This window comes from Falco punctatus, assembly GCF_963210335.1.
Source record: "Falco punctatus genome assembly, chromosome: 3".
Taxonomy (NCBI): Eukaryota; Metazoa; Chordata; class Aves; order Falconiformes; family Falconidae; genus Falco; species Falco punctatus.
Window position 1 is genome coordinate 51,066,197 of NC_137582.1, and position 17,326 is coordinate 51,083,522.

A 17,326-nucleotide genomic window follows, 5' to 3' on the forward strand; every position below is an offset into this window, starting at 1 on the left:
CATCACAAAGCATAAGCAGTGAAACTTCTCATATTTAGGAAAATGTATCCATTTCAATGAGATCAAACCCATCCAACTTTTCCTTATGCTTTTTTTAAGCTTTTCCAGTAGAAAGAACCCCCCTTTCCTTCTTTTTACACTGACTACTCTCTTATTGTCTCATGTATTTATTCCATCAGGTATCTCAGACTCTGCAAGAGCAAGCTGGCTACACAGCTGAAGGGGAGGTTTTCCAAAAGCATGCCAGTGTGACGCAGGCTTAGCATTTCAGGTAGTAACAGGTCCTGCAGGATCAGTCTTCACATTTGGGGCAGTTGTACTCCCAGAATTATTCAGCATCCTTTTTAGAAACATTATAAATTTAAAAGGGCTGGAACACAACTCTTTCACATTTACGTGAACTACAGCAAAGATCACAGTTCAATATAAAAATGAGGTGAACTGGAGGTACATATAACAAGGTAGGGTAGACAAACACAAGAAGCTACTTTTAAAGAAGCTTAAAATCAGACCTGTGATTTATGTGGATGTTTATTAAAACTTACAATGCTATGAAATCTTTATAAGCAATACTTTAAGATTAGTTTGGAAAAAAAAAAGTGATAACTGCAAATGCAAACCATTTCATATCTACTTCTATCTTTCTTAATAAATTAATCTAACCTTGCAGGTTTTATCAGTTCATCAGCAATAAAAATACTACGGCTTAGTTCTAGGAAGGAACAAAGTGCAGCCTGTGCCTGCAGGAATCATTGCATCACCTACTGCTGGTATGGCTACATCTGCAAAACACCTGGAGTGCTCCGGAGCATGCTGACTCTCACCTGTCCTGGGGACACAGTTCCAACTTTCCATTGCCACATCTGTCGCAGGTAGGCCAGGAGAAAGCAGTGCTCTCATTAACTCCAACAACAGTACCTGCAGAACATGAAATTCTTACAAAATACTAATGTTAAGCTAGCAAACACAGTCACTCCTGGCTTCACAGCAGGTTTGATGCCTTCTGACTCTCAGCTCCAAACCCGTCAGAGTTTTTCTCTTTCCCTTTCTCCTTCATCCCTCCAACAAGGGATTGCAGCATGGCAGAGCATGTTACATTCTAAAAATATCAGAAAGTAGATAATTAATAATTAACTTTCCAAACAGGTTCAGTTCTTTTTGTTTGGGTTTTATTGCTTTTCTGATTTGTTTTTGTTTGTTTGTTTTCTTTCTGGTCCTCTGATGTTTCCTTGGCAATAAACAGATATAAGAATCATCAGGTCAGATAGCTTGATATCGTTGTTTAGGAAACACAAACCAATGAGATGACCCAGTCCCTTTTGAAAACGATGCAGGTTAAATTCCATTAACAATGGAGTTATTCTTCATTTATACTGACTTGACAGAGATTAGATCTGGCTCACAGACATAAGTGTGTGCCTAAGAAGGGAATGCCAAAGATACTTTGGACTATATAAAGGGCTTTTGCTAGTTCTGGCAAGAAAAAAATATATTCAGAATTTTATGAGAAGTCAATAAAGAGTGTATGATGTTTTATGGTAACGATATGCTGAAATTATGAGCACTATTTATGGAGAAAATACATCTAAGTGTTTTGAAGTGTACAAAGTGGATCACCTGTGAGAATGAAATTGCACTAAAATAAATGCTCAATGGTACAACAGAAGTACAGACTAAAAATTCCCCTCCTATTGAGCAAGAATCTCACAGTTTCACACTGCAGTCAATAAAAGAAACCCTTGGAGACTAGGGAGCATTTACACCGTCTGGCCTGCGAGGCAGAGTGTTAATCCCTTGCTTTCCTAGCTCTCCTGGGGCAAGGACTGACAGAAAGAAGGGAGATACACAAAAACAACAAGCCCTTAATTTCCTTTGGGAATTCAAAGGACAGCAAGTCTGAACATCAGGAAAGGTACTTCTCAAGTACAACTTTTATGACCCAATTTCTATGCATAGAACAAAACAATACGGATTTCACTGACAGAGTAAGTAATTCTGTGTATTTAACTCTTTGGACTGTTACAGGAATAATTTTGATTCTTCAGTTTTTGTGATAAACTGGAAGTTTCCATCAGTACTTGCTACTACAAGGTAGGATGCTGTCTGCCACAGCATGGGTGTGTTTCTCTGGAGTGAACGCAGTCACATCCAGCTGTCACAAGTAGTGCTCCACAGGGCTCAGTACTGGGGCCAGTGCTGGTTAATATCGTTATCAACGATCTGGGCGAGGGGATCGAGTGCACCCTCAGCCAGTTTGCAGATGACACCAAGCCGAGGGGGAGTGTTGATCTGCTGGAGGGTGGGAAGGCCCTGCAGAGGGATCTGGGCAGGCTGGATCCATGGGCCGAGGCCAGTTGTATGAGGTTCAACAAGAAGCACCGGGCCCTGCCCCTGGGTCACACCAGCCCCACGCAGCGCCACAGGCTGGGGCAGGGGGCTGGGAAGTGCCTGGTGGGAAAGGGCCTGGGGGTGCTGGTGGACAGTCAGCTGGATGTGCCAGCACTGTGCCCAGGGGGCCGAGAAGGCCAACAGCCCGCTGGCTTGTGTCAGAACCAGTGTGGCCAGCAGGACCGGGGCAGTGACCGTCCCCCTGCACTGGGCACTGGTGAGGCCGCACCTCGAACACTGTGTTCAGGTTTGGGCCCCTCACTGCGAGGGGGACACTGAGGGGCTGGAGCGTGTCCAGGGAAGGGCAGCGGGGCTGGGGAAGGGGCTGGAGCACAAGGCTTATGAGGAGCAGCTGAGGGAACTGGGGCTGTTTAGCCTGGAGAGGAGGAGGCTGAGGGAGACCTCATTGCTCTCTGCAGCTCCCTCACAGGAGGTTGTAGCCGCGTGGGGGTCGGTCTCTTCTCCCACAGAACAAGCGACAAAGCACGAGGAAACAGCCTCAAGTTGCACCAGGGGAGGTTTAAATTGCGTATCAGGAAAAATTTCTTCACCGAAAGGGTTGTCAAGCATCAGAACAGGCTGCCCAGGGAGTCACCATCCCCGGCGGGTAACCTCCTTGGGCGGTACTTAAAAGACATGTTGATACGGTGCTAAGGGCCATGGTTTAGTGGTGGACTTGGCAGTGCTAGGTTAACAGTTGGGACTCAGTCTTACAGGTCTTTTCCAACCTAAATGATTCTATGATTCTATGATTCTTGTTCCTGGAAAAGAAAAGCTACCAACTAGTTATCTGATGTTTCCTTCTTTGTTAAAAAATAACTAAAAAAAAAAAAAAGAAAATCCCCTTTTCTGACAGATCTGTTTCTCACTAAGCCTTTTAACTCCCCCCTAGTTTTATGCCATATTGCAACTGTAGGATGCCAGTGCACAAATAATGCAAGTACATTTGAAGAAAATGGATCAGGATCATACTGATGAGATTACCGCTCTAGTGGAGAGGTTTATTTTGATGACAACATAGAGTTCCCTTCAGAAAACCACCAGAGATCACTGAAATTGGAACAACTCAAAGCAGCAACAGGTCTAATGAACCAGTGACAGTCTTGTGCATCCTGCATACAAAGTGTTTTCTCAAGTTTAAGCTGCTGAACTGCTGCACATCTTTGTCAAGACTCTAGATTTTGCTTAATGTTCACAACCCTTTTGGATATTTTCCCAAGATCCTTCTTTTAAATGGAAATGCACACAGCCAAAATTCAATTTTTACCTCTAGTCTATTTTAATGGGTTGTGGCTGGCAGCATTAAGAAGAGACTGATAATAGGACAACACTTGGAAAAACAGGTCTCTGGTGAGGAATGCAAAGAAGGGCTGAGGATTAAAAGTAACACTCTGGTTGAAATGTTCAAAAAATGAATGTGCATTTATTTTTTTCCTATCAGATACCTTGATGGGATGGGAGAGGGAAAAGCTCAATCAAAAAGAGAGAGTTAGGTATGCTGATTGACCCCATTTTGTTCACACTGGGAAAAAGGAAACTGGAAAAAAACCCACCCCTGAGTCAGGGCTTAAATATGAAAAAAATCCAGCGTCAAAATTCAATCATTGATGGTGAGTCATATACTAGGCAAATATCATTAGTCAAGTAAAATTCCCATATAACATATGTAGTATGGACTAACTAGAATTTGCTCATAAGCATGGTTAAGAGGAGAAACAGTTCTGTGGAGTATGAACTGCCAACATTTAAGCCATCCTGATTGCTACTATACAGCAAAAAGGTTAGAAATTACTTTGTAATGCATAGCGATAGGAAAATTAATCTATTAACCCTAAGCTCACAGGTGAGAACCACAGACTCATCTTTAAAAGAATAATAAACTTTCCAGTAGAAAGCAACCACAGGTTTTCACTCATCTGTTGAAGGGCAACACACTCCATCCCAGAGCTGCTTATGACAGGACCTCCCTTAAACAAGGATATCTGACAAACTCAGAGGATCTGCTTGGACTGCAACATTGTCCTTTTTTGATGGGGAAGGAAACTCTGATGTTCCTCCAGTCTAAACTCCTGCTCAAAGCTGGGCCAGCTATAGACTTGTGCCAGGTTGCCCAGGGCCCAGCTCTTGAGGAGGAGTTTGGACTGGAGGAACTTCAGAGGTTCCTCCCAGCCTAACTCATCTTATTTATACATCTTCCAAAAAATGACTATCTACCTAGAATCCAGCAGGGAGCATGGCCTGTGCCCCCCCAGTCGCAGCACTCCTGGAGGCTCTGATGCTGTGACCGATCACCATATCTGAGGAAACCTGAATGACTACCTGCATTTTTCGCTGGTTAAAAAGAAGTTCTTCTGGGGAGATTGACCCTGCCAAATCCCTGAGAGCCAGGAGAAGCAGCCATGACTGTAAGGAGCAGAAAGGAGCACTACTTCAAGAAGGGGTAGAGTAAAGCCTTTGCAGCCTCTGTAAGTGTTAGGTGAGAGGATGCCTACGTATGGCATATGTAGGTGACCAAAAACACAGGAAGTGAAAGGAGGGCACCGAGAAAAAGAACGAAGGAGGTAATACTGCTTCTTATTGAAAGCCGGACTAGTAATTCTCTGAGTTAACAGAGACAGTAAGTGAATTTTAGAGATGATAAATTTTCTTTCATGGGTTACTCCTTACATCAAATACATATTCTCCCACCAACAAAGTAGGCTTAATGCCATTAGTTTCCCTTCTTCAGAAGACAGATGTAGGCAATAACTAACCAAAATCCAAAACAGTAGATATGTATCTTAAATGCTATTAAATAATAATATTAAATAAAGTGATAGTTATCATCTATATATAGCACTAGCATAGGTACAAAGAAGATACATTATATTCTATGTTGGTACCAAGGTGTGGGAACATACTGGTTAACAGCTACCCTGGACAAATTTCAGATTAAGCAAGACAAGGTTGTAGGATTAATTCCCCCTTTTGTCATTCGTCCATCTGTAATACAGGAAAGCGTGACACCTCCCATGTGTGTAAAGTAAGTACTTGTTTACATAATACATCACAAAGGTGTATTTTCTTTGCTCTACTGGAAAAAGAAAGAACAGAGAAATGTTTGCTTTATCCTGCTATGCACACTGTCAAAGGAACAAAAGAAGACAGGAACTTCTCATACCTAGTTATAAAATTAACAGCAGAGAAGTGATAATTCTTAGCATAACTACTGGAGAGGTTAAAAAAAAACACCTAAAACATATTTCACACCCAGTGACAGAAATATTTTTCAAGTAACTCACAATATCGATTCGAGATGTACATAACAACCAAGGCTTTGAGTGAAGTGCCTCTAGTTGTGCTTGTTTTTCATCATGCAGTGTTAAAGTTCAAGATTTGTCACTGCAACGTGCTCATTTACGCTAAGTTGTGGCTCTACCATAAGAGGAGGTATGTTTAGTAACAGCTTCGTGTGGCTTCAGACTGCTTTTTCAGTGCATCACATTATAGCTGGAAGCGTTGATTTGTAACCATTATTTGCTATTATTTTAAAACTAATTTCAAACGCTCCAGTGAATCACTTGAAGGTGTAAATGTAAAACAGGATCAAGAATTTTCTACAAGGGCTACCAGAATCATAAGAGTTAAATTAAAGAAGGAAACTGTCTTTAAAAGCCAAGAGTTATTGGGCTTTTAAGGACTTTTCCCTATAGGCACTCTACAACTGGGAGGTTTAAGAAGCTGGCTCGGACTGTGTATTAGAAAATACACAGTAGGAAATGTTTCTGCATGATTAGGAAATGTTAGAAAATACACTGTAAGAAATGTTTCTGCATGGTTAATGGTAGGACTGAAACACTAGACAAAACTATGATCCAAAGTGGCTGGTGAGCAAATATTGGCCAAGTTAAGCTAGATGACTATGGTGAAATATTAAATTGCCCCACTGCAGCAAAGCTCTAGGGAAATCAGACACTAGCCCCTACCATTCAGGATCTGGCTAACATATCTTATCCATCTGCCTAAAAAATACTGGTATACTTTATTGTTGCCAGCATCAACAAGGCTGGTGTGAACAGAAGGCTCCTGAAGGAAGGCAGCAAAGGAAGGAATATAATAAACCAGACTGTGCATCAAACATTTATTCTGAGGTATGAGTGTGTGGGAGCAGAGCTTGGCCAGCAAAAGGCAAACAGAGCCCACAAAGAAGTATAAAAACTTAAATACCCTAATGACCCACAGCAATACTGTGCTTTTTTATCCCTCCATGCTGTTCATGCAAGAAATCAATACGAAGACATAAAAGATTAAAGTGAGCACAAATAATTAACTGCATTCATTTCAGAAAAGGCCATACAAACCTTTTACAGCACAAATGGAGTTGGCCTGTGTTGTAGAATCCAGCTCATCGAGTCTGACAGGGCCAGTCAGCTCACTGAGGTCAGCGCCAGCAGCCGAGTACAAAAGAGGCTTTTGTAATAAGAGAACAGTACGTTCAACACAAATAATCCTACCTGCCAACAAAGACATTTTAACTCAGTACGGTAAGAAGGAAAAAGGTGACCATGTTAATTGTCACAGCCAATAAAGACAACAATCTCTGCCAGCTACTAAACAGATAAATAGAATCCATCAGGTTTTCTCAATGACAAAATATTTTGCCTTCAGTGATACATGCATCATGCTCTCGTTACACTTTGCAGCTCCCAGGGAAAAAAATGCTTCAAAAATTCAAACATGGCAGAAGAGAGTCTGATTCCACCCAGACTATGTTGCAGCACGCTCCTGGCAAACATGTTACCATCTCTTCCCTGGTAATAAGCTTGGGCACCCCTTTCAGTCGGCCTTACTTTGTTTCAAATATTACAAAGAGTAGGTAGGTGCAATACTTTATTCTTGAAAACAGAGATTTTTGCTTCAGGACACACAGCCATTTACACAGCTTGGTGCTTCCAGTCCACTTAAATTTTGGAAGTGACTGAAGGTGTGAGATGCAAACTACCTATGCAGGCACCCTAGGGAATCATACCTGAACCGCAAAAAACCAGCGATTACTGTGTAGTGGTGAAGGCTCACAGCTAAGATGGTACAGCAAAATTTCTGTATCTAGGGACACACAAGTCTCTTTTGCTTCTTTTAGAGGTAAAGGTCAATAAAACAAGTTTCTGCAAGAATATCAAAATAAGTGAAACCAAGTTTCTTACGATTTTTTGAGTCTTCTGTCAGCTAGCAAACTTGATTGACCCTGGTCATTAGATTCAACAGTCAGCAGCGAAGACTGACAGTAATAGTGGTGGACATATGGCGAGATCACGGAATTTCTCATTTGCTTTTTAGATCAAGCCAAAAACATTAAAAAAAAAACTTATATGAAAGTATATCTTTTTTTTTATTATATCTAATTATATCTAATTGCAACCCCTTTCAAATTTCTCATCCCAAATTTGCAACGTCTCATCTTTATCTGAGAACATAAGTCTCTGTAGGTCACATATTGCAGTGTCAGAGATTAGGATGCTATTTCAGTTCCATTCCAACTGCTTCAAAAGCACGTGTAAAGCTTACCATTTCCCCACAGCGCATCCCTGAAGAAGACAAGTTGCGAGACAACGCTGAGGGCTTCTGTGACTTCCATACTGAGAGCACACGATGCAGCAACTGACACAGCAACAACTTTTGGAATCATGTGAACCACATTTTGCAATGTGGAGTCAGTCACAAATAACAAAATCTCTCTTTGATTTATAGGAACACTGTGTTTTGTCTATGATTTAAAAAAGAAAAAGAAAATACAAAATTGGAATGCAGTTGCTAATTTTTACTAGAAGAAAAGACTAAAATAACATCCTTCTAATTAAATAACTAATAAAACTGACAGAAATTATTACATTTAGGGCTTGTACAGGATAATGAATCAAAGCTTTATTGGAATTTTTCATTATTCCTTACTGCAGATTCAAACATTTCTACCTTAAATTAACTTTACGAGGTCGACCCTCTGGAATCTTGACTTCATCTCTATCAGCCATCACACTTTATCATAACTCACCTGGACTGTACAAGGGATTTGAAAACATATTTTATTAAAAAACCCCAAACCTATATATACTACATATTATATATTTATATCATACATATTTTATATATGTATATATATAAAGCTAATTGGATGTTTTTATGAACACAGACTTACATGATTTTTGCCTTAAAAAAAAGGGCTAAATATAAATATACTACTAATATTATGGCTATGTGAGCAGATTTTCCATGTACTGTTACCTGATTCCCAAGAGCACCAGTCTCTGGTTAATAGCTACTGTCCAGTCCTTGACCAATAGCTACTGCAAGTTACAAAGCTGGAGGTTTTTCTTTCAGCTGAACATTTGAAAGATGCATAGAAATAAGGAAGTAGGTAATTTGTAAGTAGGAGACAGATGAATCCATAATGACAATGTAAGTTTTCTGCCCAAGTATAAAAATATTATGGTGTGACTAAATAAAGATATCTCACAACTACTGAAGTCACAACCAAAATACCTGCATTTCATCTCAGCCTTTGTATCTGAAAATAATTATCACAAAATCAGTAGTGTTATTTAAATTTTTCACACTGGGATGATGAACAAGATGGACTAGGCAGACATTACATACACATCACTGCTGATCCCAGGGTATCTAACAAAATCAGATGAGTTACCATGTGATGATTCATGCGTTTCTTCTTTTTTTTTTTAATACAGCTTTTGTAATATATCTGTGTATGTGAATTTTCCCATGCTTTAAAAAAATGGGTTTAATAACAAAGCATATTACACATTTACCAGTTCAAGCATAAATTGTATATTTTAAGATTGTAATATTTTAGAAAATTTAACTAATATTAAATTACTTTTTTAATTTAAAAAGATTTTGTTATTTTTAATTAGTCTGCCGCTTAAAAAATCATACTTCAAACATTTAAATGAAAATTAAATACTACAATGATTGGAGATACACGTATCACATAAGTATTTTATTCTCAAAGTTGCATGTCTCCAGCATAAGGTAACACAATGACAACCCCAACGTTTTGTCTTCAGTTGAATTCAGACCTTGAAACCGTTAACCACACTGACATTAGCTTTTTTGTTCATGCTAGCAGTAATTAGGGGAAATGCAGTAATTATAAATAATGACTGGGAAAATTCATAACTCGGATATTACAATTATGTCTTAATACAATATATGCTGCCTATTGCACTGACATTGTTTCTTTGCCTAGTAACTACATACACTCAAGTACCTCCTCTGTGTAGATAGCATTAGGTCAGCTTCAAAGATAGAATTTTTACAGCTGTCCCATGAGAATTACTAACACATTAAAAACTGGCTTTCAGAAGAATCGTCCAAAAAGTAAATAATAACAACAGCAAAAATCACAAGTTAGTATAAAATCATCATCTTGCTATGTGTGACAATTTGTTCTGAACAGAGAGGACACAACAGACAAATAGCAGCAGGATTGAGTTATAAGGAAGGACAGCTCCTTAACCACAGATGGAATATATTTCCTCATACTCCTTCTGTACCACAGTACAGATTCTGAGTAATAATAAAAGCATATTTCCATTCCTCCTTCACACAAATGAAGTACCTCAGAATGCTGGAGCTATGTAGAATAAATGTTAGTTTTTAAAGTACATTTGAATTAGCTCACATAGCAGACTATCTAATAATAATAAATCTGCAAACTAAACTAAGCTATAGACCCTTCCTCACTTATTATGGGAAGGCTATGTCCTCTTGGCAAAGGCAACTGCAGTAAACAAGCTGCTGTTCATGACCTTCTTCTGGGAGGACTAGGCAAGCAATATGCTAACAGCAGGTAAATACCTTTACATTCCTAAAGCAGTTATCCAGAAGTGCTATCCAGCAGTCATCCAGAAGTTATTCATAAGAAGAATATCTTCTATTACTTTTCCAACATTACTTTCAAAAAATTTATGAGCACTCATGTTGTGCACTTATGAAAATGTAATGCTTACAGTTCAGTATGTGAATAGCCATTACAAAAACAGCTAATAAACCTCCTAGAAGCAAGAAGAAATCATAAACCTTTTCTTCTGCTAGACAAGCTTCCATTCTTCAAAATCACATCTGTTCCTGCATGCTTCATCTTTTTCCTAATTTAGTGATGAAGTGCAAGAATACTGATGACCCACAGCATCTCAGATACAGACACTCCTGAATACAAAAATGTTAGGCTAGAATACCACTAGTCTGTAATTTTATTTTATTTTTTAAAAGAACAGGTTTCTTGGAAATAGAATATGTGTCCATCTTTCTACTAGCACTCTACAGACCCCATCAAGCTAGCCCTTAGCTCATGTTTGCAAATGTTCTCTTAAATTCTCACTTACAATGGAGAAAACACAAGAGATATGCCTCAACTTGGTAGTTAAAAGTACTCCCTGCCTAAAAATCAAATCATAACTCATTGGCTTTTGAAGCAAAAGGGCAAGACCTAAATTAAATTTATGCCTCACACTGGTGGGAAGCATCTCCAGCTATTTTACTGGCTGTTCTGGAATTTCTTTGTCTTTGGTTCATATGCTTTGATTCACACTTTATTTCTTGTGGAGCTGATGGACAATTGCAAATTATTCTCAACCAGAATTCAGTGCTGGCTGTACTGAGGATCCAGTCGCCAGGAAAAAATAAATAAATCAGCAACAAAACATTCCTTTAACTACTGAGAAACTTAGCAACATTTTGAAAGAAAATTGTAGCATCATTCAGAAACAAATAAATAAATCATAACTTTTCCAGCGTAGTATGGATGGCAGATGTATTTACCTAAGAGTTCCTCCTTCCTACTAACTGGACCATAAAAGCCAAATTTGCCTGAGGGGTTTCTATTGAAGTCAACAAAAATAGTCCACACACTTGCAAGCAAAGAGCAAAACTGTATTTTTATATAACCGTCATCTGTTAAATTCTATCCCCAGTCACTCAATTGACTGGGAACTTTTAGCTATATATCTAAGGGTAGCATTTAGCTATACACCAAGTCTCAACTAACATCCTGCAAGCTCCCTTACCGGGGTGCAATATTATCTCTGGCAATTTATTCAGAAATAATTCACTTTTTAGACTGGATGATACTGAAAATGGAGATGCAGTTCATTTTACCCATTCACGCGCATTTTAGACCTGCTGATAATTCTGCGCACACAACTCTTGGAGATAATCCAGGAAGGGTTTATTGGGTTTTCCCCTAAACAAGATAAATGCTGGCTTCTTCACATAAACATGTTGATTTTATGTTGAATTCATTGTGAAGTGAAAAGATTACCTGCAGCCTTAGATACAGCACTTGTGCCCAAAAGCTACATCGTACATTACAACCACCGATCTGAAAAGGGTACAAAAACAGGGAATGAGACAAACATGATACCAGAAATCCACTGGTACAAAGTATTTGTTATCCAACTTGTAAAGCAGAGTACCTGAAGAATTTCCTTTAGACCACGAACAGCTGGTGGCTGGTACAAATTAGAAATCTGTTCTTCCTCATCCACTTCCACATGTATTTCACCAGACCGAACAGTAAGAATATAACAGAAGCTGGGAGGAGGAAGATTAGTTGTCATCTATAAAAAAAGTAAGAAAAAAGAAATGTGACTTTAAAAAAGGCACTTCAATTTGGCCAGTCGGGTTTTACAACAATAACCGAATGAACCACACAATTTACATTTTAAGAGGGCTGGGGAAACAAAATTATATGGTTAATAGCAACGACTCTCTGAAGTAGAAGCCGAGTTAATAAACAGACATTCACAAGTTGTAAGTGAAATCAGCTTGTGTGTATCATTCTTTCCATAATCGACATTGATCCTCATAACAAAAACATCTCATGATTTGGCACACTTGGCAAACACAGCGACTATTTCAAGGTGCTTGTTGGTATTTTTGCATAATTTTTTTTTTTTAATTATCTGGTAGGAGTGCCCTGATAATATTTTTTTTTTTTACATCTGTAACTTTTCTGAGATTTGGGGACTTTTGCATGTGGGTGGGTTTTTGTGATAGTAAACAGCTGGCGAACTTTTAAAGCTGCCAAATTAAATCCAGGACAGCACAAGGAGATAATGAAGAACAGGAACGCAACAGCTACAAGAACTGCTCTCTTTGTGTTATGCCAGATATTTCTTTCCCCTTAAAAAGTACCATGATGTAACAACTTTATCAATCATCACTTAAAGAGGTCCCAAGCCAGAAAGGCAATGCTAGAAAATAATTTTCATTGCAGATATGGTAAAATATTCTTCTAGTGATGTTTATTGTTAATAAAACATTTAATTTAATAAAAGAAATATGAATCTATTAAAGACAGCTGCCCACCCATTAAAAAAAAATCTGCATAAGCACAAAAACAAAAAAAAGCAAAAGAAGGTGATACCCAAATTCTGTTCGCCTCTGACAGCACTAAAGAAGATATCTAAACATACATATGGTTCAAAAGCAATCAGTTCCACAGATTTCTTCCCAACAACATTATCAGTATGCTGGCAGTATTATTTATATACCTATGTATAAAGCTGCTTCCATAAAGCTGCGCATAAAACTATATTGTTTGTGTCAAGAAAAATGTATCTCAACTGAAAAAAACTCCACTCAGCTGAAAATCTGCAGGCGTAGAATGCAAGCCGTGATCATCTGTGGAATGAGTTAGTATTTCAAACCCATGACAGAAATGTAAATTCCATGATTATGGAAAATTTTCTACATTTTTAGATTGCTAATAAAATAGAGAAAATGAATAACAAATGAGAGTCATAACAATGCTAAACAATATTTAAGAGCTTTGCTCCATCCGTGGATATTGCCATTCTGTTGTCCAAGGTATTTTAATGCAAAAAACAATCCATTCCTCTGAGACTTCCAAAATATCTAGATGAAAGGGAGAGTTAAGGAAAGAACAGCCATTTCAGTCTTGGTTTTATATATAAGCAAATTCTGAACCTTTTATTCTTCTACATAAACCCCTGCACAATGCAAAGAACACTCTACATTTCAGAGAAAAGATTCTCAGACTTTAGAAATAACTAGTAATATCCACCTTTAATGTCCCCTGCTTTTGAAACATGTTTATGTCCAGGTTTTTCTTCTTTTCTAGAACTTGCATCCTGATCGTCTCCCCTAGGCTCTAACACAAATTTTTAACACCACAAAATTCTCCCTCAAAGAACAGCCTATACAAGAACTGCAAGGCAGCAAAAGCACTTGCCTACGCTCAAGTGATGTTGTATTAACAAAATAACAGTTGGTATGACAGAACTCCTTTTCAAATACAAAAGCTAATTAAAGGAAAATCAAAGACGCAATTTTAGGTTTACAAATATACAGTAACATACTTTAAATTTATCTTAAAACCTCCTCACCCTCTAATATTACAGCAACATTCATTACTTTTTAGTAGATTATTTTTGTGTTCATCCTTCGACTGTCTTCACATGAGACAGTCAAAGTCGTCCTAACTAGTAAGAGACCTGATTCCAGCTGTCAGTCTGTTTTCACAGAATTTAATCTTCAGAAAAGTGCTTTCAAATCTAAGGCTGAAAACTGCTTCAAAAGAATAAGTGAATATCCTTGTATATAGATTTCTCAGCTGGCTCCATGCTACCTAGTATGTCTTTCCTCCTGCAAGGAGAGGAAAGGAATAATTTGTCTGGACATCCTACCATTCCAGCTCTAGAGGACTAATAAGGGGCTAACTCCATCATTTTGAAAGATGCTGCTGATTCAGGGGGCTTCAGGTTAGCCTAGGAGGTTGTTAGAACCAGCAAAACAAAACTCAGTAGCTAAAGAGAGGGAGAGGATCTGATTTCCAAAGTAAACGCAATTACACTACCAACAAAAATAGTAATTGTGAGTGAAAAAGTTCATTTCCATAATAACAAGACTTACCATTTCAGAGTCTTGACTTTGTCCAGGAACTTTCACAGGCACTACTGGAGGCCACAGGCTGTCTATCAGACTAAAAAGTCCTAATGCCCTTCAAAAAGACCAATAAAATCAGGTTTAAAATGTTTTCCAGTGTTATACATTACATTAAAAAGATTCATTCAGAAATATAATAAAAACCATTGCATGATTATGAAAACGATTTTAAATCATATTTGTTTTCTGGAAGCTGGTTTTGATTTAGTCTAATTAAATCTCCATCATTTCTGCTGCAGGGTAGAGGGGGAGGGAAGGGATGTATCACATTCAATGACAGGCAAGTCGTATTTAATCCTTTGCCATGAACAGACTGCTACATGTTAAAATTCAGGGAAACTGGGGTAAATGTAAATGCTAGCTTGGGAAGGACACAAATAGCCGTACAACTTCTTTTACAAAATAACTGTTTGCTATTTAAACTGAGAGATTTATAAAAAAAGGCTTCTAATGTTTTCATTTCTTGCTTTTCTCTAACAGCTGAGTGTAACTGCTTTCAGGAAAGTCTGTAATTATCAGACACAGAGAAACAGGCAAGATTTTGCTATCTTAAGTACATGTGCAGAGGACTGTCTCATTCCTACACAGCTGCTCATTTAGTTACTATTTCTATGTATTGATTTTGCAAGTTTCCCACTTTTAATTTAGAAACAAACATAAAATTAACAGCCCAGCATATATTAAGGTAAATCACTGCAGGCTCTTTAGCTTTAGCAAGCAAAGCCGTAATTTGCAGCACTTCAGTGGCTGCCTTGTCAGTTGGTATGGCATCCTTGCTGGACAGGCAGGAACATCGGAGGGAGAGACCAAGAAAACAGCCGAGGGAGGGGAAATAGCTACAGATAATCAACTTGAAGAGGCATGCATTTTTGAGTTAGAGCTCCCAGTTATCTTGTCCTAATTCTCTGTTCTTTGCAGTTGAAGCACAGAGATCTGGATTTTAACCCCACGCTGCCTCCAAGAACAAGTTGTCTGTTCCTCCAATTAAACAAGCCGCTATTTCTGAAACAACTCTAAAAAATTAAGTCCAAACCTTGCTAAAAAAAATGTTAGCTTCCAAACTCAACTGTTCAGAAGGAAATGGCGTACTCTGGTACAGGGCTGAAGCACGTTGCAATATGTTGCTTCTCTTCAAGTGGTCACGGAAACTGTCCTTCTAAAGTTCTGCTTTTAGCTGACTTCTGCTTAAGCTCACTTATTTCTGTATTTCCCTACTCCTCCTCCGGATCCTTAAGTGCTTAGACTTTGGGTATCTATAGGCAGTGAACTTGACGTGTTTGTTCATAAAGCTCCGGATATCATCTATGATTCAGCGTTAACAGTGGTGCCTTTGGACCGGCACTGTAAGAAGTTTTATGGATGTAAATGTCAGAGTGGATCTTCAGGAATAAAGCTTGTGGTTCACAAGTCAGGTAACAGGCTGGCAGATTAAAAAAATGATGTTGCTACCTGTAGTTGTGTCATCCACACTAATGAACAGACCAGAAGCACCAATGTGCTGCTCTTTTACAGAAATTAACTCCCTGACTTAAACGGCATCATTGCCGAGTCTGTAAAAGGAGAAGGCTGAGCTCAGAGGTTGGGGTTTTGGTTTTTTTTTTGTGCGTTTTGTTTTTAACAATGAGAACATTACAACATAGAAAGCAACACTTCTGGGGTATTAAAGAGACTTTACAGCAATTGACGACTTCTCAAATCCCTGATCAAGGTAGCTTTTCTGGCTCATGCAGAATGATACCCTCTCTACAGTCACAGGAGGGCGAATGCCCACAAGAACAAACTGGCCTTGCTAACTGGGACATGAAAAAGGAGGGTTACAAAAAGAGAGGACAGCCTGCTGTACAACTCAGGCAGTTACACAAGTGGCCTTCCTCACACCACACGCAGCACTGAGGGCAAGGGCAAAGCACAGATACGAATATACCACAAACCGCGTGTATGTGTGTGTACAGAGACTGCATATTTATCAACTCGGAGCAACTAAGCTATGTTGTTGAGGTAAAGATACAATCACATCTCACACAGACCTTACATTAATCCTTCATCTGTATTTTTATGTTTTCCCAAGGGACATGAAGTTGTCCCTTTAGCTCTCTTCCAGCTTGCTACTCCATACCAGAATATCTAATGAATACAGTACATTTTCTTCTATTACTTGTGTCCTTTTGGAGAAGGTCATCTACTGCTTGAACTAGGAGCACTTAATTATTAGTAAATGACAGTATTTGTTTACAAACAGGGCAGAGGAGCAGGACTGAGTGGAGAGTGTCTCCTGAATATCTCAGCCCCATCCTCTCCTTTGACACCAGGCAGGCAGAGGGCAGGGACGTTTGCCACCTGAAGGATTTGCAAGTTCCAAATCACATCCTGCCAGGAACCTTGTCTACCACAGGGGATGTTCTCTCCTGAAGCTGTCACTGTATCAGTCAGTGTCCCTGGTGAGGAGCTCCCCTCTTCCTCCCATTCATATGCCTCCGAGAAAGGGAACTCTCTTGTTACACTTAAGGACTTTGATTTAGCAGAAGGGGAATTGGGGAGTGGGGAGCGGGGAAATGACAGTGGAGAAATGGCAAGACATTGTGTCCTGCTCCACAGAAAATCACTATCCTGACAGAAAGAATAAAATTCATTCTCTTTATTGGCCAAGCAACACTCAAATCCCACTTCAATCTGACTTGAACAATGGGTGTATTTTATCCAACATGTGTATCCTTCTTCAGCTATAGAGTCAGGGCAAGAGATGAACAGCTGGCTCTGCGCTACAGTGAAGGGATATGATTAGCTCCCATGTGCACAAAGAGCCTCTCTGGCTATGGAAGACAAAATCAAAACTACAAAATTCTGCTCTGCAAGTGTTACTACTAGTCACTTAAAAAGTCACGAAAGGAAAGACTTCTAGAAAAGGAAAAGTAGAGTAAGAAGTGAGAAGAAACAGGCTCAAGGATTAAAAAAAAAAGAACATGTAAAGTATTTGAAT

At 38.9% G+C, this 17,326-nt stretch overlaps 1 protein-coding gene across 3 annotated transcripts in view; it reads right to left on the reverse strand.

The window, feature by feature from the left end:
- The window catches only part of SPIDR (scaffold protein involved in DNA repair), a 209,168-nt gene that overhangs the window by 4,397 nt on the left and 187,445 nt on the right, over positions 1–17,326 (reverse strand). For all 3 annotated transcript variants that reach the window (XM_080381474.1, XM_080381472.1, XM_080381473.1), the window contains 6 exons: positions 14,317–14,404; positions 11,856–11,999; positions 11,702–11,761; positions 7,933–8,131; positions 6,729–6,881; positions 825–918 (listed from right to left, as the gene is read on the reverse strand). In XM_080381474.1, the coding sequence (XP_080237600.1) occupies positions 825–918; positions 6,729–6,881; positions 7,933–8,131; positions 11,702–11,761; positions 11,856–11,999; positions 14,317–14,404 (738 nt within the window). The remainder of the gene's footprint in view (positions 1–824; positions 919–6,728; positions 6,882–7,932; positions 8,132–11,701; positions 11,762–11,855; positions 12,000–14,316; positions 14,405–17,326) is intronic.